Source organism: Acomys russatus, chromosome 11 (genome assembly GCF_903995435.1).
Source record: "Acomys russatus chromosome 11, mAcoRus1.1, whole genome shotgun sequence".
NCBI classification, from domain to species: Eukaryota; Metazoa; Chordata; class Mammalia; order Rodentia; family Muridae; genus Acomys; species Acomys russatus.
The window spans coordinates 51,565,972-51,591,410 of NC_067147.1; the positions used below are offsets into that span (position 1 = coordinate 51,565,972).

Here is a 25,439-nt window from a genome sequence, read left to right on the forward strand (position 1 = left end):
CCACAGCCAGGGCTGCAGAGTAGGGCTGAGTTCCCCAAGTGTCCTGGATAGTGGACACCCACCGCAGGGTCGTACTGTGGAGACCCAGTCTCAGAGGGGACAAGGTCAGCTGCATCCAGTAGGCCAGGGGTGGCACAAGTAAATCCAGCCCTGGGGGCAGCAGGCAAAAGAGCTTTGCACAGCTCACTTCTGTCCGTCCTGCACCTGGCATCGAGCAGATCAGCAGAGTGGAAGGCTGAGCATGTTTGTTTTGCTGTGGGTTGGGCACTAACCCTGAAGCACTTAAGGGGCTGAGAGTCAATGAACTGTTCTGAGGCCTGGTGGCTGATCCCTTTCCCCATTCAGCCTGAGGTGGGCCCAGGAGGTAGCTCATGCTGTTCTCTTTTTCGTTAGGTGAAGGGCCGGATGCGAGGCAGGGAGCCGGAGCAGCCTGAGGCAGGGGGGCCTCAGGGAGCGCTGGGCCCTCCAGCCGCGCTTAGCATCATCGCCACAGCAACCAGCGACCAGACAGCAGTAGCCTGGGCAGACGCTGCCTAGGCAGACGCAAACGGACAGCTTCCTACCGTGGCAGAGTGCAGGGAATGACTACAGCAAATCAGGCCACAGTGCTGACAAGGGAGGTGGAGTGTCACTAGAGGGGAGGGTGTGGTCTCTGCCCCCACTGCACTGAGCGCCATGCCCACAGGAGAAGAGGTGCTGGGGCGGGGATTGCCGTGTGGCGTGGCCTTGCCCCAAAGCCAGTACTGAGCACTCTCTGGTCAGCTGTCTCTTCTTGCCTGCCTGTCTTGCCAACCCACGCTTCAGCATCCCTCACTGTGACCATTCTGTTTGGTGGCAAGGGGGAGAGGCGCCCATCCTGTGTTCTGCGTCCGTCAGGAGGGGCCTGCTGCTGCCGGACCATGGGATGTCGGCAAAGCTCAGAGGAAAAAGAGGCGGCGAGGCGGTCCCGGAGAATTGACCGCCACCTGCGCTCAGAGAGCCAGCGGCAGCGCCGTGAAATCAAGCTTCTCCTGCTGGGCACCAGCAACTCCGGCAAGAGCACCATCGTCAAGCAGATGAAGATCATCCACAGTGGTGGCTTCAACCTGGAGGCCTGCAAGGAGTATAAGCCCCTCATCATCTACAACGCCATCGACTCGCTGACCCGTATCATCCGGGCCCTGGCCGCCCTCAAGATCGATTTCCATAACCCTGACCGTGCCTATGATGCTGTGCAGCTCTTTGCACTGACTGGCCCAGCAGAGAGCAAGGGTGAGATTACACCAGAGCTGCTGGGTGTCATGCGACGGCTCTGGGCTGACCCCGGGGCTCAGGCCTGCTTTGGCCGCTCTAGCGAGTACCACCTGGAGGACAACGCAGCCTATTACCTGAATGACCTGGAGCGCATCGCGGCGCCTGACTATATCCCCACGGTGGAGGACATCCTGCGCTCTCGGGACATGACCACGGGCATCGTGGAGAACAAGTTCACCTTCAAGGAGCTCACCTTCAAGATGGTGGACGTGGGCGGGCAGAGGTCAGAGCGCAAAAAATGGATCCACTGCTTTGAAGGCGTCACGGCCATCATCTTTTGTGTGGAGCTCAGTGGCTACGACTTGAAACTCTATGAGGACAACCAGACGGTGAGTAAAAGCCTAGGTTTCTACCGTTGATTGCTGGGAAGCACGTGTGAGCAAAGGCAGGCTTCGGTCAGAACTGGTACTGAGCCTGGCCACATGCGTGGAGTGAGCTTCAGTGGCTCCATGAGATCGGGTGAGCGTGTCTCTTGTGTTCAGGGGAGTGTGCTGTGGAGCATGGTGAGTTTGCACATGACGTGAGGCTTCAGGGGCACGTCTGTCGAGTTGCGGGCCCCTTGCTGTAAGACCTCAGCTTTCCATGACTCCCCCAGCCTGAGGAACATCACTTTGACCTAGATGACCGTGCTCTGAGACCTTCCAAGTAACACCGCATGGCCAGGGTTCACAGAGCTCCCCAGGCGAGAACCCCTCCTTTATCAGCCATGACGACCCTCCCCCAGCAACAGATGCAACTCTGGAACTTTCCTTGTAGTGTTTGTTGGCTCCACTGCCCAGGTTCCCACGTCATTCCTAGTACACTGACTAGATATGTGCCTGTGCCACCTGCTGAGGATGTGCAAGGCAAGGCCCAGCGCTGGCATCATTAGTGCTCCGTGTGGCAGTTTAGTAAACCCATAAAGCTCCCACCAACACTACATAACATACATGTCCCGAGAACAGCAACTCCCCCGTGATTCCTCCTTGATCTCAAGAGACTCGTAGTGATGTAAAAAGTTAGAAATGGGTAAATCCAAGGTGCCCAGACCAGGCCTTGGGCTTAATGAATAAGTGCTAGAGCCACCGTCAAGGTTCTCTGAATCCCTTGTGCTAAGCTTAAAACCAGTGAGAAGGGATAGCCGAGGCACAAAGTAGCATAGAAGCAACATGAAGGAGACATAGGTCCAGTGGTTAGCTAGTAGAGCTTGGGGGGTGGGGGGAGACGATTGGAGAAATGGAAGCAAGAGTAGCCAGCATACTCAGATCCAACTGAGACAGAAGGCTAGATGCCCAAGCTGCCTACACTCTTCCCAGGAACAGCAGCAGTGGAAGCCGGACAGCCAAACAAATGCAGCAGTCTGCACCAGGGCTGTAGCTCAGTGGAACCACTGTGCCAGGCGGGAAGACTAAACAAAGCCCCAGGGCCCCGCCCCCTTTACAGGAACTGCCCTGGGAACTGGAGTGTAAGTGTCCTCTGAGTAGGGCTCTGGATGCCTGGAGCTGTGGTACTTAGAGGAAGGTATGGATGCCAGGGAGGAATCTGGACATGTGACCTCGACCACATGTGCTATGAGACAAGGGTCCAGCCTCTCCGCTTTAGAACACTGGCTTCTAAGGTCAATGGCAAAGACAGACTTCTGCCTTCCTCTGGTCTTGTTAAGGCAAGTGGTGACTGTTCTTTGAGTTCATCCAAGGACTCTAACTTTGGGCCTCTATCCCAAAGCTCTTTATGGAAGGCTGAAGGCCCTGACTACGGTGTTGGATGCCTGAGTGTTCTGGATGTAGAGAGATGGCCAGGGAGACAGAAGGCAGGGTTCTCATCCCCACCCCTCCAGCATCCGGGCATCCTGGAAACTGTGCCAGGTATTGATGGTACCCCAGTGGATGAGGTCATAAGCTGTAGGTGTGGGTGACCTGTTGCCACCTGTGGTCTACTTTGTGCTCAAGCTGTGTCTGTCTATGAGCAACTGGTCCTCAGCGTGCCAGCCCACCACCAGCCCAGCAGACTCTTCTAGCTGTCTCCACTCCACCAACGTGTGTGTTTTTAACTGTAAGTGCCATCCTAACAGATGAGAGAGGCATTACTGAGGCCGGAGTTTGAGGTTGACCAGCTGTCAGATAGAGCACAGTGCCTGGGGTTGGTAGTGGGAAAGGTATAAAGGAAGGCCTGCCAGCCGTGCTATAGCTGCCAGTCACAGAGGCTCTCCATAGTTCTGTACACTTCTGCTGACTAGAAGCTGCTCACAGGCCTTTCCAGGCCGGATCTGATGGCCTTGCCCACCATCTCCAGGCTAAGCATGGCAGATTCCCTTGGGACCCAGCTCCCAGTCCTATCATTTGCAGGCTGTGCCCACAGGTGGACCTGGATCCCGCAGGCAGGATGCTTGGTCCCTCAGTCTCATGACCAGCTCTTCCCTCTGAATTTGTCATCAAAAAATATCCCCAAGCTTTCCTGGCTCTGCCTGGCCCTTACCCACACCATCTTGTTGCCTCTCTTCCCTGCTCATGCTGTCAACAGCTTCCTGTGCTTACAGTCTCTGTCCACCCTACAGTTCACAGCCATCCCGCCTCATCCTTTTCCCTTCACACATCAGGACTAGTGCTCCTCTCAGGCAGAACTTCACGTGCTGCCTTCCCCCAGCCATGGCCTGGAGCCTGCACACTCTCACGGAGTGCTTTATCACAGGGTAAATGAATGCTCACATGTGAGCTCCCGGGGACAGGCCCTGGGAGGACTGAGGGGAGCGCCCTGGCCTCTTAGCTCTAGCCTTCCTTCAGGCCCATCCCCGTGGGGATCTTAGTGAACCCGTGCTCACCTCTTGCAGAAACCTGGCTGAGTCTGCCAGGGCATCTCCTGAGGTGGGGGAGGGGTTTGAAGCTGAGCTGTTCCCATTTATTTCTCTTTCTCCCTCCCTTTCCCATTCTCCCCCTGTCCCTCAGCCCCCCCGCTTTCTTCTTCACTCTTTCTCTCTTCCTCCCCCTACCCCTTTCTCTCTCTTCCCCATGGGCCTGATAAAGTAGTGTTGTTCACCAGAAAAGGAAATTCGTGATGGAAAACCCTAGCAAAACTGGAAATTCACTGGATTCCAGATGGTTCTGACCTTTCATGCTCCATCAGTAATATCTGACGATAGAAAACAAACAGGCTGCTGAGGAAAGACAATTCCCTCCTATGAGGCCTCCCACCCGCTGCCCCACCTAGCAGTGAGCACCTCTCACCTCTCCCTCCAACCACATGCAGAGACGGGGCTACCACTGGCTGCCTCTTCCTCCTCTCCCTCCTCTCCCTCCTCTTCCTCCTCCTCCTCCTCCTGGAATGCCCTGAAAAATCCCAGCCCCAACAAGGACTCAGGCAAGAACAGATCACACTACTTTTTGCAAAAGCTCAATGATGTTTGGGGGCAGCGCCAAAGCTGTGTACACAGCTCCTCAGAGCTCTCCATCCCTGCTCAGCTCCAAAGCCTTCATCTCTCCTCTCACAGAAGCTGATGGTGCCCCCCCCCCATCCCCATGCCTGGAGAAGGAGCCACCGCCCCACCCCCATCCCCCCAGCCCGCTAGCTGGTTTCTGCGTCAGCATCAGCGTGTTGCCAAGGAGAGATCCAGCATCTCCAGGCTTCTGGGTGAGCATGCATGAGGGCTGCAGTGAGCAAGGGCAGCATCTTGGAGGTGCAGGTTTCCAGGACATCCATGGAGTGTGGTGGCGGGCACATGCGAGGAGCCACGGCATGTGTGCCCATGAGTCACATACCCATCCCCAAGATTTGACAGGTCTTCGCGCTGACTGGGTCTCTAACCTCCTCGCAGCCTTGACAGGCAGATGGAGACTCCAGACCCACATGGGCTTCCCGTGCTCTGTTTGGTATGCTCCCAGATGCTACCAGAGGCTGAGCATAACTCAGGAACATATGGGGGTTTCTCCTGTGTGCCACCCCCCTGGCTGTTCCTGTGGGCCAGCAGCACTCGACTGCCCACCCCCTTCACACCCTCCTATCTAAGGACTTTCACTAAGCCAGCTCTGGGGCTCAAATAGACACAGGCAGAGGCTTTGCCCTCCTCGGATAATGACAGAGACAGGTTATTGAGTAGCTACAGGATTTAAACAAGGACTAAAGCAGCCACCCCAGCAGCCCATGTGCAACCGCATGGAATCATGACCACGGCTGTGATCTGTGGGAGCCCTCAGGACCCTGGGTCTTGTGGAAGTGGAAGGAAGCAGGCACCTGCCATCTAGACTCTCCCTTTGCGGACCAGCTAATGGACGCTGGAAGCCACTTAATGATAGACGGACACTTTAGAAGAGGCAGATTAAAAGGCAGAGCTCTGAAGTCCCATGGTGGCCTGCTGTGTGCCTGCCATGTCCCTGCTGTGCTGATACAAGGCCTGGTTGGAGTGGGGATGGGAGACTAGGGGCTACAGGCGAACCTACGCCAAATTCTGACAGCACAAAGTGATTGACATATGGGGGTCAGTCGCACACAGCTACTACTTAATTCTTACAAGCCCTTACACTGCCGAGGATACCTGCCCTTTTCCCAGAGCTAGCAGGCAGAGTTGCCAGGGTTGTTTCCCCCATTTGCTTTTATGTGGGACCAGTGGTGACCACTGGTGCCCCACAAGTTAGGCTGAGCCTCAGGAAAACTTACCACAAGGGTGCCTCATACTCACTTGGCAGATAGATAGCCAGGTACAGGATATCACTTTGGGTTGAGGTGCAGGTTCTGTGGGTAGGGAAGACTAGAGCAGCCGCACTCCAGGCAGGGAGGGAGCCTAGACTATCACCTTGCCTAGGTCCTGGGCTCTCAGCAGCAGCCCCTTCCCACGTCTGGGCAGGTCAGACCCAACATTCCAAGGGCAGGCCAGTTTTCACATGGCCCGTGCTGCAGCTGTAGTAGGCTTTCAGCAGGCACCGTGGAGTGGGTAGGCCACGAGAAGGCCTGGGGAGAGCTACAGACCAAAGACCCTGCCTTAGCTTGTCTGAGGGAGATCCTGTGGGTGCTCATCCTTTATAGGTGACCCCAAAGGAAGGGATGAGCCTATGAGACAGTCCTGAAAACACAACATGAACCTGCCACCGGAGCCACGCACTTTATCATGTGCAGATTGAATGGGGAGCTTGTTTAGTTTCTTGTTAATGGAGTTTAAGTCATTTGTAGTAGTAGCTCGTGCCTCGATCTCAGTTCTCAGGAAGCTGGATTATCTTGAGTTCAAGGTCTGCCTGGGCTCTAAGAGGAAATCTTGTTTCAATTATTTTATTTTATTTTACATTTATTGGTGTTTTGCCTGCATATATGTAGGTGTATCACGTGTGTACCTGGTGTTGTCAGAGGTAAAGATCAGACCCCCAGGCACTGAAGTTATGGATGGTTGTGAGCCACCATATGGGTATGGGGAACTGAACCTGGGTTCTTAGCAAAAACAGCAAGTGCTCTTATCGATCGAGCCATCTCTCTAGCCCCTTGAAGAAATGTTTTAAGGAGTTTAAGCCACAGATAGTGACACAAGCCTATAAGCCTAGCAAGACTAAATCGGGATTATAAGCTAAAGACCAGCCTGGGAAAAAAAGAAGCTATTTAAATATCGTAATAAAATGTGAGGTGTTGAGCAGGGCGTGGTGGCGCACACTTCTGATCCCAGAACTCAGGAGGCAGAGGAAGGTGGATCTCTGTGTGTTGGGGGCCAGCCTGGTCTACATAGTGAGTTCCAGGATAGCCAGGATAAACCCTGTCTCAAAGGAGGGGGGGGGGGGGGGTTATTGAGAGGTATGCAAGGTGCTTGCAGTAAAACAGGTTCTCAGCCTGTTGAGAATGGCACTGGTTACATCCAGCCACAGGAAGCGGTTCCAAACGGGAAACAGCCAAATGCGTACGATAGCCCCTCTTGCGGCGCACAGAGACTGGATTGGAAGGGACCTTACAGGTTGCTTAGTGCCCTTAACCAGCAGTTGTTCAGATGAAGAATTGCATCGGAGTGTCTGCGCCACGTGTCCCAGTACTGACAGAGTCGCTTAAGAGAGGAAAGATTAATTTGCCTCACAATCCAGGGTGTACAGCCCACCGACCCGGGGCTGGAGGCTGAGGCAGCAGGAGGCTGCAGAGCAGCATGCTCACATCTTGGTAGAGCTTGAAACAGAGCCTGGGAAGAAACTAAAAGCAGATCCTGCCCAAAGGTCACCAGCTTCCAAAGGCCACCGTAATCCGAAGGCGTCCACGACCTCCGAAAACAGCACTGCCAGCTGCGGGTCGGTTTTAAAGCGCATGTGCCTGGGAGACATTGCATGCTCAAACTGTAGCCCTCCCCGGTCTATCAGCCCACATTATATAGGAGGCTCAAATTAATGACCATCTAGGATGGCCTGCCCCCCAACAGTCAGTAGCAGAACCCCAGGAACCCCACTCTGCCTCCTCCTGACCCAGTTAAGGCCACAGCCCCAACAATAGTGTCTAGTGTTTAGTATCATGCCAGGGAGGCTTGTGGGCCACATGCAGTTTGCTTGTGAGAGCCACAAATCATGACTCTGGGATGACAGAGACTGGGACTCAAAACCTGTAGAGTAGCATGGCAGGGCGGCTTACGTCTCAAGGACTGGTGGCCCCCTGGATGGCACATCCCTGACTCCACAGGCGTGAGAGGCAGAGAGGACCAGAATGAAGCAGGGACACAGTAGTCAGCCGGACTGAGCTGTCCACACTGTCCAGGCAGTGAGTGAGAGGCGTCTGTTCTCTTTAGGACCCTGGGGTTCACCTAAGTCTTAGGGAGAAGGGTAGAAATTGGAGGGCACCATAGCATGAGGCCTCTGGGCTTGGCAACTGGCATTTCAGATACCTGAGCTGAGACTTCCCATCTGCTCTCAGAGAGACATAAGCTACAAACACTGTCGTCAATTCCTCGTCATCCTGGGTACTTCCGAGGACAAAGCCATCCTCTGTGCAGTGGCCTCTTGCTCTTGGTAGGTCCTTTGGAAAGCCAGGGCCCTGTGATTTGGGCCTTGCTTCTCAGCACACCTCCGTGCTTCCCACACCAGAAATGCCTGCACGGGAGAGCTCTGCACTGTTCACGCGGCCTTTTCCCTCATCACTCCTTCATTTCATCCTTGTGAGCTTGGCTGTGTAACTCTCATACACCTTTACAGAACAGACAGATAAGTATTGTGGTCTTGGGTCTCTGAGACTATTGACCGTCCCACAGCAGGAAGCAGCCAACTTGTGTCCTGGTCTGTGTGGAAGGAGCACCCTTTACATTTGGCTTTGAAGGAGGGTTGGGGGAGGGGCAGGACCTGTCCCAGGTACTGGCCCCTTGCAGAGGAGCATGTCACAACAGCCCTGTATGCCAGTCCAACTGCTGTGACTGGCTTTTTACCAGCTTGCAGGAGTTAATTTCATCTTCAGCAAGTTTTGAGCAGTCTGATGTCACAGTGACAGTGTCAGCAGCTACATCACAGGAGATAGCCAACTTTATACCTCAGTCCCATTTCCCATCCCCACCCAACTGGCTATTATTTATCAACAGTCTACAGACAGGACACCCTAGTGGGAAGATCCTGCCAAGCAGCCAGACTCAGCGGATGATGAATTACAGGAGTCACCGCTTGCGTGCTTTTGGAGAACTGAGCAATGCGTTCGTCTGCGCCTTCCTCTGTGGCTCCTTGGAGATTTCTCCTGACCCACTGACCACACGCCATTTCTATTGACATTATCCTTTCTGGAGAAGGCACCTTTGCCAGAATAACTCCTTGCTTGGCCCTCCCTGCTGCTCTCTCTTCATGGACTTAAGAGAACTCTGCTGCATTAGAGAAACAGCTATAGAACTGAATTCTGCTTTCTCCCTGTAAGCTAACCTGAGACCCTTTGGCTCAAGCTGGGCCCATCTTGTGTCCTCCTTCATCTGAGAGAGAGCCAAGTCCTGAGGCATCGTCCCGGAAAGTAGTCACCTAGAATGTGCAGGCCCCAAGCCCAGTGAGCTCACGATTTCGGGACATACCAGTCATCACATTCTTCCTTCCTCTCCCGAGGGACGTGGAGTAGGCATTACGTAGCCCCTGGACAGTCTGTGGGAACCCTCTGAAACAGCTGCCATGGGCCAGAGAAGTCAGGAGGGGCCCTTTTGCCTTGGAAATAAGTTGGCTGGGGAGTGTAGGGAGCCAGAGATCAGCAACAGGGCCTGAACAGATTGGGACAAGGGTCGAATGGCAAGCTGATATCAACCGCAGAGAATCTAGCCTAAGAGCTGTGGGTACTGTTGGGGCAACTAGTAAAGGCCGAACCCAAGAGGCTGTCTGGGACTGTGGACGGCACAGTTCTGTGGATGGCACAGTTCTGTGGACGGCACCCTGTACTGAGGTCAGGGTAAGGTGAGGTCGAACAAGGGGTGTAGTCCAAATACACTGTGATGCGGAGCCAGAGGTGGCTTGGTTTCAACCCCCCAATCTACACTGCCAGGGTGATCACGCAGTGCACTCAAAAGGATGCCCTGCTCTGAGCTGTACAGAGAGATTCAAGGCAGAATAGCTTCTGACTCCCATCCACTCGGCTGCCCTGGCCGGTGGGTAATTAATTTCCTGAGCGTATTAGCCCTGCTCATTATGCACACATCAGAACGGCTCTGGGGTTTTAAGACACAGATGATTATTATTGTTTTAAGGGATTTGTATAATCCAAGAACTGAAAAGCAATGTTCCCACTTAACAAGAACACACCCCAAGGTGGTGAAGGAAAGCCCTGGGGCCTCCTCCGCTGGGAGCAGGGGCTCCTGGTGATGAGGGTAATGTGTTAGATCTGCCATGCAGGAGACTTCCTTGACTGGCCTTGACCAACAGCAGAGTAGGGTAAGCATGGTCAGGGTAGGTAGGTCTGTCCTGGGGAGCCAGAAAGGCGCTGGCAGAGTCCATACAGTACTGACGGTCTCTTTGCCCTCTGTTAGGCCCTGGATATCTAAGGATACACCCATTGTTGGTGAGAGCATAATGATAGCTACTTCTTCTTCCTGTATGTGCCCTGAATTGGGCAGAGGACAAATTCAGGCTAGGTGGGAATTATTAGCCCTCACCCCATCTTCTTTGCACCCCATCTCTTCGGCTTGTGCACTATGTCTAGTTTTATTAGTAGAAAAACTAATGTGTACCCAAGGCCCTAGGCCTCATCTGCTGAGGTTTCCGGACCTAGGGCCATAACCCCACACAACTTTTCCTGGCCTGTCATGCCCCTGAGAAAAGGTTACCCTGATCTACAAGGTGGCCCAGACATCCTCACTCAGCATTCTAAAATAGGAAATTCAAATTCTCCAAGAAGTTTGGCCTAGACAGAGCATGACCGTTGGTCATGTTATAACTCATGCCTACAGCATAGCAAGAGACTCTAAGCAGCCCAGCCTGGGCCTTGCAGGGCCAAGAACATATCCTGATGGGCAGCCAGGACTATGGGCCTTTCCTTGCTGTGTGCTGTGGCTGCTATTGGCCTTTGTTAGCTTAGTGGGCCATCAGTGGCCTCTCCTACACTGGCCCTAGTGGAGCTCTTTGCCTGGCCCGCTTATATCCAGACCATCCCAGACTCTCAGTATCAGCTCTATCATTGGATGGTGGTGATCTCTTTGCCCAGCCTGCCCCAGACTGAGTCGGTCCCCAGGATTTCTCTTGCTTTCTGCAACACCACCTGCTCTGGAAGGATTGATTGGGTCACACAATGGCAGTAAACTCATGACGGGCAGGATTGGAGAAAGGTTAGGGGTTATGGGTGCCACCCAGTGTTTCCTGACCCATACACCTTGAAGGCCAGGAGTTCCTCCAGGTACAGAGTGTGGGCTCAGGACCTCGGCAATACACTGGGAAGCAGATGGATTTCAGGGGTTAGGTTGAGAGCGCTTGGGAGATACTGAGTATTGGCCCATGCTAAGAACCATAGAGCATAGCCATGAGAGCAGCCATGCTACTTGGAAGGAGCTTTCTCTTCTCGTCTGTCTTTTGTTTTTATAACTGCTGCTCATGGCCTATTCTGTGGTTCTTACAACATTCCAGAAGGTCACAGCCTGCGCTATAAACATGGCATCCTAAGGCCTGGCCATAAGCCCAAGCCTTGATCACTGTCTGGAACGCAAAGGGCCTTCAGCCTTGGCCCAAGTACCTTCCCCAACCACTGAGGCCCAGAGAGAAAACACAACAGATAGTCCAGGAGTCCTTGGTCTATGCCCACTGCGAGTATGACAGTCCCCGCAGCTGTAGGCCCTTGGAGGTGACTCTAGCATGTGCCAGAATTCCTACATGACTTGGCTGCTTTGCCTTTGTGTTAACCGAATCATTGGCCATGAGTGTGGAAGTCGTTCTTTTCTAGAGCATGTGATCAGGGAAGACTAGGAGCCTTGTCCTTGGTGCCTCACTCTGTTCTGTGCTCCAACCGTTCCTCCAGTGAGGGCTTTAAAGTTGAGTTCTCCTACCAAGTCACTGTCCCTCCAAGTTGGGCAGCTGATGCATTTGAGGTGGAGTACAGCCCCCACCTCAGCATGTGCGGTATTGGAGCCAGGGGCAAACATCCCAGGCTCCAGGCCCCTGTTCTGATAGTACCAGAACCCACAGAGTAAATTACAGCTGGCTTCCGTGACTGCCAGAGTACACACATGTGTGTTCTTCCCAAAGAAGCTCCGTCACTTTAACCAAAGTGTAGCCAGCTCAGCAACCTCTCCCCCTCCCCCCCAGCCTTCAGGTGATGTCACTTGAGAGCAATGACGACCTAAGTCGTCTTTCATAAACTATGAGCATTGCAAAAATTCATCCCACTGGCCATAAGCCGATGTTCCCCACTGCTCTCTCTTTACCCCCAGTGTCTCTTGTTCCTCAAAGGAATGGCCCAGCCCTATTACAAGACTTCCACAAGCTTTGGTGCCTGTGGGGGTGGGGGAGCCTGGCTCTGCTACTAAAGCATGCACCTGCTGAACAGTCCAGGTGATGTACGCCTGAGGTATCCCTTGGAGAACAAACAGGAGGGGCTTTGTGCCCTGGTTTTCTTCACAGGCCTGCATCTGTATTGACAGTCCCCAGGCTATAAGACACTTGCTTCCTGCTGTCGGTCAACTTCCTGTTAGTGCCTGGCAGCTGGGATCTTCTATCCCACCAGCAAGGTTTTTCACAGAAGTAAAGAGGAGGTTGGCTCTTAATTCAGTGAAAGCAAAGGCAGCCTAGGACTGTGAAGAGGCTGGCACCTTTCCTGAGGGGCAAGAGACCCCATAAGCTGGGGCAGGAGCCACAGCCTGATCACCCCATCCCCAATGCTTCTGCCCCCAGACCTGGACAGTGGACAGGACTTGGTACTTCAACTCCTCTTGAAGTAAATTTGCCTAGCATCTTGTGTGAGTTTCTGTTCCAGACCTAAAAGTCTTAGGATGTTCCTAAGTCACAAACTCAAAGTATATGATGCCCACTGCCCATGTCATACTCTGAGGTTCTGCCTCCTCTGGGACTTGAACCAGCATCTGTTAAAACAGAAAGAATCACCAAGTTCTAAGAACTTGTCTGCCATTGGTTCTGGGATCCATTAAAAATAAAAGGTGTGCATGCCTGTAATCCCAGCACTCAGGGAGGCAGAGGCAGGTGGATCTCTGTGAGCTCCAGGCCAGCCTGATCTACAAAGTGAGTCCAGAATAGCCAGGGATACACAGAGAAACCCTGCCTAGAAAAAAAAAAAAAAACGATGGATGGATGGATGGATAGATAGATAGATAGATAGATAGATAGATAGATAGATAAGAAAGAAAGGTAGGTAGATGATAAGACAGTGTGACTTACTGGTTACTGGACCTCCTTCTGAGAGGCCACTGACTAAACAGGCCGATGACTGATGGCTATATTCTTTTTTTTTTTTTTTTTTTTTTAATTAATTTATTCTTGTTACATCTCAATGGTTATCCCATCCCTTGTATTCTCCCAATTCTCCCTCCCTCCCATTTTCCCCTTATTCCCCTCCCTATGACTGTTCCTGAGGGGGATTTCCTCCCCCTGTATATGCTCATAGGATATCAAGTCTCTTCTTGGTAGCCTGCTATCCTTCCTCTGAGTGCCACCAGGTCTCCCCCTCCAGGGGACATGGTCAAATATGAGGCACCAGAGTTCGTGTGAAAGTCATACCCCACTCTCCACTCAACTGTGGAGAATGTTCTGTCCATTGGCTAGATCTGGGTAGGGGTTTAAAGTTTATCTCCTGTATTGTCCTTGGCTGGTGCCTTAGTTTGAGCGGGACCCCTGGGTCCAAATCTGCCTATCATATTGTTCTACTTGTAGGTTTCTAGGACCCTCTGGATCCTTCTACTTTGCTATCCTCCCATGCTTCTCTCATCTAGAGTCCCAATAGGATGTCCTCCCCTCTGACCCAGTTTCCTGATAAGTGAAGGCTTTCATGGGACATGTTCCTTGGGCTAGTATGCAGATATAAGTCTGATGGCTATATTCATACCCATAGAAACTCTTATCAGCTAAGTCAAAAACAACAACAAAACAAACAAACAAAAAGCCCAGGTACTGTAGATTCCTATCTCCAGCTAACACTGGGGCCTGAGTGTTGGTAGGGCTGTAGGCTGGCAGTCATCCTAGTGTGTCTTGTGGCCACCTGTGTCCATCTGGACGGCCCAGCTCCAGGCTGACCCAGCAGCACAACTCTGAGCCCCTCATCCAACTCCTGGGGATCTAGAGCAATTCACACAGCACATCATGGGGTCCGGGCTTTCGATGCAGAAGGATGTGGGGTTACTGGGAACAAAATAAACAGGAACAGAAGGGCAGTAGCCATGAGCACATGACCCAGGTCGCACAGCAGAGCACTGCGCATGCTGCCAAGAGAGAGCCTAGTCGAGCAAGGGGTGCCCCCCCACTACACAGATGAAAACAATGTGGGTCTAAGCATATTTCCCTGGTTGCAGAGTCAGGGGCCTCCAAACATATAAGTCCCAATGAGGACCCTTTGCTGTCCACTACCCAGGGACAAGGCAAGGTCACCCCAGCCCCTTCTGCACTGTCCAGGTAAACAGGAGGTGGCCAGAGGCTTACCTGCTACATGAGGCAGGAAGTCGTTCCTGCTGTCGCTGACAGGTTCACAACGAAGGTGTCCCGTCCCATGTCACTAGAGCCGGAGGTATAGCCTTACCCACAGCCTCTTATCTTGTTTAAACAGCCTTTGCTGTTTGAAGTGGCAGGCCTGGCGTGTACTGTTTCTGTGAACATTGCACTTGTCACTCGGCACTTGGAGGGACGTGGGTAAGCAGGGGCTGACTTCTGGACCCAACCTCCAACCCAGAGAAATCTCCTTTGCTGCTGGCCAGAGGCCTGCCCCCGAAGTAACTGTGCAAACTAGGTCGCTCTCCGCTTCCTGTCTAGATGACAGCTGACTGGCCCTGGGTGGGGAGGGGCAGCAGCTAGGGGAAGAGAAGGTGACAGTAAAAGGGACTGGATGACAATAGGACCTGAGGAAAGAAAAGCTGGTGAACACTAGATAGCCAGAATTTCTGACTTTACAAGATGTAGTGGCCACCCTCCTCACTAACCTTTCTATACCACTAGGACAAGGTGGCATCTGTGGCCTTAGGTCTATCTGCCTGCAGGTGGAGGCTGCAGCTTGGGCTGGGCAGCTGGGCCATGCATGTTTACAAGCAGGATGTCCAGGACACCCAGCAAGAAGGCACAGACACAGAGAGCACTAATTCACACATGCAAACCCAAGACTTCGCCTGCCAGGATGTGGGATCCGATGGTTCCTGATCGTTTCAAAGCTGATCATCTGACCCCACACCTTTCTAGTCTCTCACCAGAGCAGCCCTCTGAGGGTCAGAGCTGTAGTGACACAAGATGCAGACGACCTATCGCTGGGAAGCAAAGCTGCAACAGACCGGGAGGTCCCAGCCTCACTCTTTGGGTACCTGTCACCTCCCCAAACCACAAACTAGGTATCCTGACAGAAATTGTTGGGAGTCTTCCCAGCTCAATCCTGGTCATCTGTAGACCAGGCCCAAGGCTAGGGGCACAGAGTGGACAGCCAAGCACCCAAGCTTCCTCTTACCTAAGCCTACTTTCATCTTCACCCCACCCCTACCCGCAACATAGCTGCCACTTGAGATGCCATCTGGCCCTGTCTGAAGTTTGCCCCAAGTTAAGGAGATCAGATCCCAAGACAGTTGGTCACGAACTCACAGACAAATAATGAGCCACTGACAAGAGTACTGTCTAAATGGAGCTAAAAGCACAGCACTAAGAGGCTGAGGTTAGGATCTGTAAAAACTGGAAAAGTAGGATTCAGTGAGCCAGCCAGAAGGACAGTGCATGCAGAAAGACATTATGGTGAAGGCCTCTGGGCGATGTGGATACATGGACGAGGCAGGAAACGTGTGGCCCAGAGATGGAAACCTCTGGAGGTTGCCCACAAGGCACACACAGGGAGACAGGTCCCTATCACAGACCCCCAGCATTGTGTCCATGCTGCCACCCCATCCCAGACATGGTCCTCGGTGTGACACCCCTGGTCAGTATACTGCTGCCTAGCTCAGCACACTCAGCGTTTGTTTCCTATCTTTCTGGACAGCGGGTCATTTGTGTGTTCGTCTTCTGAAGGACTTGGTTCTCTCAAGTTGAGTTTGCTCATTGCTCCTGTCTGACCCTCAAGCAGGGAGTAATGGCTACCCCTCCAGACTCTTCCCCAAATACCACTCAAAGCCCTAAAAGCGCAAGCCTAGTAGAAGCGGTCACACACAAGGAGTATTGAACCGAATCGGAAGGACCCGAGATGTGAGTGTAGGCAGGGACTCTAGTTTGGAAACCTGTGGCAGATCCCAGAGACAAAAATAAGGCAGTGTGTGGAGCCAAGTGGTGGGCAGATAAAGACAAGAATAGGGCCTGCGAGCAGGGCCCTGGAGCCGGACAGTAGGCCAGCTCGTACCTTCCGCTATAGTAACCTGAGCAGGCACACAGCTGCAAGGTCCATGCGTGGTGAGTAGGTGAGGTGTAGGGGCAGTTGTGCGCAAGTGGTCGCCCCGAGGGAGAGCGCTCTAAGCACAAGTGGGACCCAGCGTTAGCTAGGCAGCAGCCCTCTCTTGGCTCCTGAGCCTCACCAGCCGGGCTCTCTCTGTGCTACTCCTACAGACAGGCTCCATGACAGTAGAACTCACTGAATCGTTAGCCCCGCCTACTCCAATCCTCCAGGCATGTAAGTTTGCAGGAGGAAGGGGATGCTAACCAGATTAGATTAGAAATAAGTCCCCTGGCATCTTCTTCGGCTCTTGATACATCCCAGTTCCCTCAGGCTAATATCCTTGACCAAGCCTGAAGGTGATTCAGTCTGAGCGGAACTCTCCTTGGTCCAGGGTGGTGGGCTAGGCGGGGGTAGGCGGGGCTAGGGGTTTGTTGAATCTATAAAATAGGAATGCTTCAATGAACCCCGTCATGACTCCTCACCCTGGGCCTAGAGCCCTGCGTCACTTTTGTGGTGTGAGTAGCAATGTGGACTCCCCAACAGTGGATTCTCCTGTCAGGAGCATGTCACCCTAAGAACCTTCCTCAGGCCAGAGTGAGCCAAGAGATCTTCCTTGAATGAATCAGAGGAGAACCAGGTCCCCCAACTCCCCAGGGCCCACTGCTACCAAGTACTCCCAGGTAGACATATTGGACTAAGATGTAGGGCCTCCTGTCTTTGGTCTTTATTGCTGTGTGAGACAGAGGGTGGAGGTGTCCTCTCCAGTTGTCATGGAAACGGCAATCTGTCTGCTGAGAGTCTGGGTGCTAAACTGACAGAGGGAGGGGCAGCTGGCCCTGGGTGACAGCTGCCTCTACCACCTTCCAGCCTTTCCAGCCATTCAGTGCTGAGAAAGACCCAAGGGGCTGCCACACACTTGAATGTGGCTGGTGTACCCAGAGTACCTGGGAGCCTCCCTGTGGGCAGCCGGGCCAGAGGCACACCTGCCTTGTCTCTGTTAGGGTTAGCTGGCCTTCCATCCAAGCCCTGGGGTAAACGCCTGGGCTCTGCTCACTGCGGCCTCTTCACCGAGAAGATGGGGTGGAATGGGGGAAGCCAGCAGTCAGTAGCTGGCACTGTCTGGAGAGAGCCAGACATCTGGGACTGATGCTTCCCAGCTTGCTCCTACTGCCAGGAAACTGTGCCATGATGCTTGCTTAGATTTCAGCCGACTTCCCCTCAGTGTTTGTCACCTCACTCCCCAGGCATTCTGAGCTCCTTGAGGACACCACAGCATGGATAGTAACCTCCCCCGTGGCTCTAAAGCAGGAGAGAGTGGCAGAGCCAGTTGCTACCAGATAGGAAACACGGCCACAGATCTCCAGACCAGCAAGCGAGTGCACTGGACTTAGCATAGCCTGTCCATGAAGGGAGACCCTGGCACCATGAAAAGTCTCAAGGGCCTGGCTGACAAGCCTGATGTTGGTGTCATGGGGCCTTGGAGACCAGTCTCAGAGGGGGAAAGAGATGCCTCATTTAGTTCCGAGCCCAGGACCAACTTCTAAGAAACACAATCCAGTACAGGTCACTAGTGCACCAAGATAAACACATTATTTCACTAAGGCAAGAGTTGTGGTCTGGGATATGAGAACTGACACGCACAGACTCACCACACAGCCTGGTAGTGAGTGAGACATGAGAGGCGCCTTTCTCCAAGAAGCCAGCAGAGCCATGTCCAACAGAAGCTCCCCAGCAACTAATCTTAGTGACAGTCCTAGACTCCAGTGGTGCCAGGCCCCAACAGCAGTGGGCTGTTTCAGATCTATCTTTATCATTTCCAAACCAGAGGCTTCTGGGCACAGAGCACAGCAGACTCAGGCAATGCCTTAGTTCCCTTTCCCTGTGGCTGTAATAAAAGCTACTTCAGGGAGAGAGAGGCCATTCTGGCTCACGGTTCTCAGGGGACACAGTCTATCATGGTAGGATAAACATGGCCGAAAAGATGTGGCCGCAAGCAGGGAAAGGAAGGGTGCAAGGAGCCATAGGCTGCCTGCTCACATTGCATCCACACCCAGGAAGCAAAGTGTAAAGAAGAAGTGGGGGGTGGGGTCCCTAGTGATCTACTTCCTCCATTGAGGCTCCGCCCCATATGGTTTGACGACAGCACCATGAGGTGGGGACCACCTGAGCCCGTGGGAAACATTTCACATCGAAACCACAGGGCAGGACCTGTGGCTAGATGCCCACAACCATTGACCCTAAGGGCAGGAGGCTTGCAGTCTAGACCGAGGAAGAGAGAGATACTGAGGTGTGGCCAAGCATAGAGCTGCTAGAGCTGGGTAGACCCATGCGGCACTGAAAGACGCCTCCGAAGATAGCAGCACAGGCTAGCGGCTAGGTGGGTCCTAGCAGGGAGAAGAAATTGAGCACATGTGCAGGGTGGGAGCACACTACAGCCAGAGTGGCTAGGATAGGAGCCTGGAGGAAGGGTCTGGAGAGGCCCAGCGGGGCCAAACCCTGAAGCATATGGCTCTGTTGTGGGAGGACTTGAGACATGAGAGTAGGTCCACACTGGGAGTCCTCAGAGGCGAACCTGCTGCATTTTAGTACTGACTGAAGTGTGCACCAGGGAGGAAGGAGCAATCCCCCAGGAGCAAAGCCCAAGTTAGCTCACAAGTGTCAAGGGACCAGCTTCCCTTTCTTCTCAGTCCACGTAAGACCCTGCAAGATATTACTTCTTGACGAGTAGCCCGGGTCAAGGCATCATGGCCAGCTGGGACCTGGCCGTGGCCCAGTTGCTCAGCTGCTGTGCCTCTGAGGCTTGCTCTACGTTAGAGCTGGGTGATCCAGATCTGGCTAAATGACCTCTGTAGCACAGGTCCTATCTTGGTTCTTGTCAGCACTCTCTCCATCCCACTTAGGATCCCAATTGTCACCACGTGGAACTGGCTCCCACTTCTAACTCATCGGGGTTACCCCTGGGGATAAGTGCAGGCCAGGATTTTGAGCCTCCGAGCCCCTGCTGAATGACCTCAGAGCCCAAAAGGAAGATTGAAGTCTGAAGTCCCCAGGAATCCCTGACAAACACTGACGGGGGGGGGGGGGGCCGGGGGGCCACCAATTAAGCTGCCCTGCCCCCTGCATTGTTGGCCAGACTGGCCTCTGCCATAAAGTTCAGGGACAAGGGTGTTGCACTTGCCTCACTGAAGCCTCTATCAGCGAGCTCCCCGGCTATACCACACTCAGTATTCTGCTTGGCTTGGAGGAGAAGCAAACATCTTTCTCTTACCTGAAGGACCAACCCTGCTCTTTAAAGACAGTTTGCACAGGCTCCTCCATTCCAGGGACCTACTGAGGCCTAAGGGTGAGCCCCCCCGGGAGTAGCCTGAGATCCTTGCTGCCCACCAGCAGTGGAAAGAAGTCAACTGCACACCAGGACTGCTGACTGGGACGGGTCACAGTCATGGTGTCTGTCAGCTACTCCTATGACCCTCAGCCACACTGCCACTTAGTAGACAGCCCCTCCTCACCTTGGTACTCCCAAGCCTTTCACCAAAAGGAAGGCCTCTGTCACTCTGTGAAGAACACCAGTCTGAATCCAGTGAGACCTGTGAGGCCCCTCCCATCCAGACTGCCCCCCCAAGGCTGGCAGTTTGTAGCTCTGACTGGGTCATACCTGCTAACAAAGCTGCAAGATTGACAGTCTGGTGAATGGAGCTCATTCATGACACAGACCAGCCCCACTTGTAGGGTAAAAAGCTGAATTCATTCTTCTGTGAAGAATACTCTGGGCTTTTCTACCACAGGCTAACTTGAACTTCCCACATTGCGCCAGAACTAATTTAACCTACAGGTGAGGAAAACTGAAGCCCAGGGCAGGATAGATTCTCCCTCCCTCCCTCCCCACACGCAGCTGGTGTGACACCCCATCCCTGGCCACATCCCCTCACAATACGCTCACAGGTGACTAGGCCCCTCAGCCACAAAGGCCCAACCGAAACCCCCCTGCTGCCATGAGCCTTGTGTTACTTACTTCATCCTAGCTGTTGGCAGAAATCCCAGCTGCCAGCAGTTATCTGAGCCCGGGTCCAGGGTCTAAGCTTCCCATCCCACCCCAGCCCTCGGCCACTCTGTTTTAGGGGGACAGTTACCTGTGCTATGTTAGAAGTGGGCAAACAGTCCTGGTAGTTGACAGAAGAGGGATTTCTGCCTCTTCTCATCCACTGCCCTTTCATGCTGCCTACCCAGTCAGGGGACAGAGACAGGATGACACTAAAAACGAGCCCAGACCTTGTATGCATAATCAGGGACACCTGCCCCTGTGTGTTGCCAGGTGTGCAGAAAGGGAACCAAATGGCTAACCTGACACAAGCTCACTCTGGCTGCTGGCCTCCTCAAGGGGCCATTCCAGGACCGAGCCCTGGTTTGGCTCCTGGCACCTGGAAGGCTTTCTAGGAACGAAGACCTTCTGTTTCTTCGGGTGACATGCTTGAAGGTCCTTAGGGATGTGCCATAAGCTCCCCTCCACCCCGTTTGTAAGAAATCCAAGCGCGGGCAAGCACCACCCTGGGACAAAAGAAGTTATGTGGCACTGAGACCGTATGGAGCCATCTAAACATGTCAAAACTGTCCAGGAAACAGCTGTGGTGCGCCCCAGGGACTGCTACCTAGCCTCGGTGTGGCTGGCATGGCTGGTTGCGAATCCCTGGTTCTCACCACCAATCAGCAGACTTTCCACATTGGCCAGGCTTCTGTCAGAATCATATGCTCTGTGGTATTTATCTAAGTGAATGTTCAGATGAGCCCCAGCCCCCTGGAAGATGTCATTTCCGTACTGAAAGGGCCCTTCAGAGAGCTGAGTGGTTAAGCCCTGGCTGGCCTCACAGCAACTTCTGACCACAGCACTTCCACTATGGCAGCTGGAGAGGTACTGGTAAGGGAGATGTCCTGCCAAAAGGGAATATTATGGGGTTTTTTAAAACCGAGCTCTGAGGAGTCATTACCACCCTAGGGCTTGGCTCAGGTGTGAAAGGAAAGCCTCCCCACCCCTTACTTCTATCCCTGCAAGTGGGCTATGGCTTGCTTGCTTGCAGCTCCTCAGATTCCGGGATCAAAAGGGAACGTGTTGTGTTGGGCTAGTGGAGAAGTTGCTACCAGACTAAGGGTGCAGTAGAGGTGCCCACCGTACCGCCTCTAGAAGCAACTATGACCCATAAAGCCAAGCAGACATAAATAGAGAGAAGGCGGGAGAGACGCTCCACAGACTGACTAGGGCACAGCCAGATGTAGTTTATGGGGTCGGCAGGCCTCACAGAAGAAGGGGCCTGAGGCAATGCCCTATAGGAGAAGCAGAGCATGAACTGACAAGGAGTGCTGTAGTGGTGATGCTCGGAGGCCAGGCAGAAGGCCAGCCTCAAGCCCTCCCATTCTCACCCTTGAATTTCATAGCTTCTAGAGTCACAGCCTGGAATGGCATGGCCCCTCCAGGGGCAGTGATTCGAGGTAGCAGGGTGCCACTGTGTGAGAGCAAGGGTGCAGCTCCAAGAGTGTGGATGTGACTGTGAAACTGGCTCCAAGGGCACTGGACTCATCAGTGGGCACAGGAGGCCGGGATGGGTACCAGGTCCGAAGACAAGGCACAGCTCCCACCTTCACCTCTAATGTTGCTCCTTTGGAGCTAAGTGCAAGCCCTCCCCCACCCCCCCCCCCACCCCTACCCCAGCCGCTGGATCTTCTGATTGGCCTCATTTAGCCAGGGTTCTGATGGTGAATGCCTGTGCATCTTCATCCCTCCTCCACCGCAGAGCCACAGGCAATCACGGTACCTCTGGTCTATAGACAGATTCAGGCCCCAGGACCTGCCTCTCTTGCCAGGCCCTCCCATTGAGAGGTCGTGTGCTGGAGCTACATCAGCCATGCTGCGCCCTCTAACCAACCGTCCACTTCACAGAGCTTCAGTGCTCACACAGTGACAACACACCCAGCACCAGGAGTCCCTCTGGAGGACAAAAGGAAGTGGCTAGCTACGGGAACTCTGGAAGCCTCGTGTCCCTATGAGCCTACAGGCCAGTGCATAGCCAACGCCACAACAGGCGTTTCTGAGTCTTCCCGGGCAGCTCCCAGGAGATAGGAGCATGTGCACAGGTGTTATTTGAGGCACACCATCTCCCAACAGACTCGAAGTGATGTTCATTGTGGTTCTGCCATCGTCAAAAGCTAAGAGGAGGCCACCAGGAAACCTGAGCTTGAAACTGTGGCAGAGCAAGAGGGTCCTGGGGTGTGAGGATGACCTGAGATGGCTTAAGACAACAATGGGAAAAGAAGCTGAGGCAGTCTCAGGGGTGAGACAGCCCAGGCGGTCTTTTGGCCCCTCCTACAACTACCTTTAAACATCTCTTCAGCTGAGCGCCTCACAGAGCACTGTCCTGAGAGGATTGACTCCTGGCCAGCAACTGTGTGCTGTTACAGCATCTTTAGGTGGATGGTCCTCCTTGTCCTTCCTCTAAGCTACATCCCACTTTCCAAAAACTGGACTGATCTTGGTCCAAGAACCACCTCTGCCATCATCACGTGACCCATGGGGCAAAGGGAACCATCACACACACACCCACACACACTCTGTGCTTCCCACCTCCCTTCCAGGCCAGGGGAGGCCCCTGGTGCACCCCTAGATGCATTCTGTATCCCTGTAAAGGCTCACAGCCCTGAGACCTCCACCTAGCGTGAGAGGTGTGACCCGCGCACCCAGGACATGCTCAGCAAGGCTGCTCAGTGAGTTGAAGAATATGTGCTAATAGCCATATCTGATACAGAATTGGGAGTCAGGAGCAAAAGCCCCAATTATGACATCATTTCTATGAGAAGTGACAGCTCTGTTCCCACAGTCATCTTTTCACACTGCAGTTTCCAGGAATCCATTAGAGCTAATTATTGCCCCAGTGGAATGGAGCATTCCTAGACCACCACCCACTGATCGCGCTTTGAGAACATCACATCCAGGTCTGGTTCCGCTGCAAAGGAAGGTGCTGGGTCCCTTGTGTACTGCTGGCCTTGGGACCCTGCCTCCAGTTTCTCAGCAGAAAGGTCAACGTAGACCATGCCAAAACTCCTCACTTTTCAGAGTCTTTTGTGATTCTGTATCTACTGTGTTAACTCTAAAGACTGGTTTTACAAAACATAGCCTTCTGGGAAGCCAGGTCCACCCTCTCTTTTCCTCACATCTCCTTCCTCCAGCAGAGGCACTACCAAAGCCTGTGGCTCAGAGAACACAGAGTCTGGAAAGCTGGTTTCTGGGTGATAGCCTGGAACTGAGGCCCCAGAGCCACTCCCTCACCTAGGAGTTGCAAGCTCCCAAACCCTGGTTGTCCCCAAGAGAGACTTGGAGCACATATCTTTACCACCATCCTCCCCCCCCCCACACCCCGTGCCTCAGTTTCTCCATCTGTAAGATGGGAAGGTGTGAGGTTTGCACAGGCAGCACCTTCTGCTGGGAACTATCGTCGCTGTCACTGTCATCGTGGGTGATGCTGCTGATACCTTGTGTCTGCCTTGTCAGTGCCAGCTTCACTCATTGGTCAGTGTCTCCATTGATGACCATATAAAGTTGGTCTTAGACTTCTCTAGGAACTTGGCATGCTTGCTTTATCTTACAGTGCTGGGCAGCTTCCACCTGCGGTGAATCCAGGTGTGGACAGTTAACTCGTTTCAGAAATAACAACTGTCCGCGCCCTGAGGAGGCAGACGTGCTCCTTAAGACCTGAGGTCACTACGTACATTACAGGTCCTCAAAAACAAAAAGGGAGAGAGGCAAAGAATGGAAGGGACCAGGGGCCATGCTCTTTCACTTGGTCACAACTCTGTCCTAGGATGTCACCCTCACTCTGTATGTGCAAGCCTGCCTCTTAGACAACATGGCCAGATGCCCACTGTGTGCGAGCTATTAGAGCCAGTGAGAGGGACCAGGCAAGGTGCAATGTAACAGCTGTTTCCGCACACAGAAGCCTAGGCTGCCCCTCTGCAGGTGCCACATGGCAGAGTTCTGTGGGTTCGAGAGGACTGTGTGAAACCCAGGCTCACGCTGAAGAAATAGTTCCCCAGGGAAGACTCAAGTTTCTGAGTGTGGGTGTGGGGAGGGCCAGGAGCCATGCTGTGTGAAATGCATCAGGTCGTAAGAGTAAGTATGGAAGGTCCTACATCCCCCAGGGTACGAGGAAACTGGGCCGGCTACCTCAGCCCTCATTCCACATACTGAGGCCTTTGGGAGGGGGTTCGGAAGGGACATGAAACCCCTAAATAGTCGGGGTAAAGTAGGTTGTCAGCTGTTTCTGGGGGAGATGGGTGAAAAACTGGTTTGAAAAAAAAAATGGTTTGACCATAAAGGAGAGAGGGCTCCTGTCTGAAGCAGGGTGCTGTCTCAGGGGCTAGCTAGTATAGTACTAGGCAGGTAGTCTCACAAGGAGCGCCTCCTGGCGGGCTGTGGGTCTGGGTTCCTTCTCTGCTCGCTGTGAGACTAACACCAACACTTCCCTCCTCACAACCCCAGAGCCGAATGGCGGAAAGCCTGCGCCTCTTCGACTCCATCTGCAACAACAACTGGTTTATCAGCACCTCGCTCATCCTCTTCCTGAACAAGAAGGACCTCCTGGCCGAGAAGATCCGGCGCATTCCGCTCAGTGTCTGCTTCCCAGAGTACAAGGGGCAGAACACGTACGAGGAAGCCGCCGTCTACATCCAGCGTCAGTTTGAGGACCTAAACCGCAACAAGGAAACCAAGGAGATCTACTCCCATTTCACCTGTGCCACTGACACCAGTAACATCCAGTTTGTCTTTGACGCGGTCACAGACGTCATTATACAGAACAACCTCAAGTACATTGGCCTTTGCTGAGGAGCCGGGTGGGCGCGGCCTGCTCGCCTGTGGTGAAACCCACGGGGTTGTCATACCCCAACCTGTGCTAGAGAGGCCCGACCCAGGGGCAGAAAACAGGGGGCGGGGCTTGAAGAATGTGTCCCCAACCTCCCAGCCTCTGCCTTCTCGGGGGGAGCCCCACGTTTCTGCAAACACAAAAATATTTGGATAGATTGCTAGGTAGGTAGACACAGACACGCACACATGCACACCAGGAGAACCGCAAAGTTCTCCAAAGTGTCAAGGTTTTCCGAAGTCTTTAAGAAGCTGCTGTCACAAGTTCATTCCAAGTCCACCTTGCCCTCCTTCACTCTACCTTCCTGAGTTGACCCTTCACCCTGCA

The 25,439-nt window shown here is 53.4% G+C and overlaps 1 protein-coding gene across 1 annotated transcript; it reads left to right on the forward strand.

Moving 5' to 3' along the window:
• Positions 1–535: 535 nt before the first annotated feature.
• Positions 536–25,439, forward strand: Gnaz (G protein subunit alpha z). The gene is made up of 2 exons (XM_051153213.1): positions 536–1,622; positions 24,731–25,439. Exons 1-2 carry the CDS (start codon positions 900–902, stop codon positions 25,073–25,075), a joined length of 1,068 nt encoding a protein of 355 aa, XP_051009170.1. The 5' UTR covers positions 536–899; the 3' UTR covers positions 25,076–25,439.

What these genes read in the sequence shown, in the direction of transcription:
- Gnaz (XM_051153213.1), top strand. Translation starts at nt 900, where the DNA reads ATGGGATGTCGGCAAAGCTCAGAGGAAAAAGAGGCGGCGAGGCGGTCC. An exon ending in TCTATGAGGACAACCAGACG is followed by an intron (nt 1,623 to 24,730) that starts GTGAGTAAAAGC and finishes TCACAACCCCAG; the next exon opens with AGCCGAATGGCGGAAAGCCT.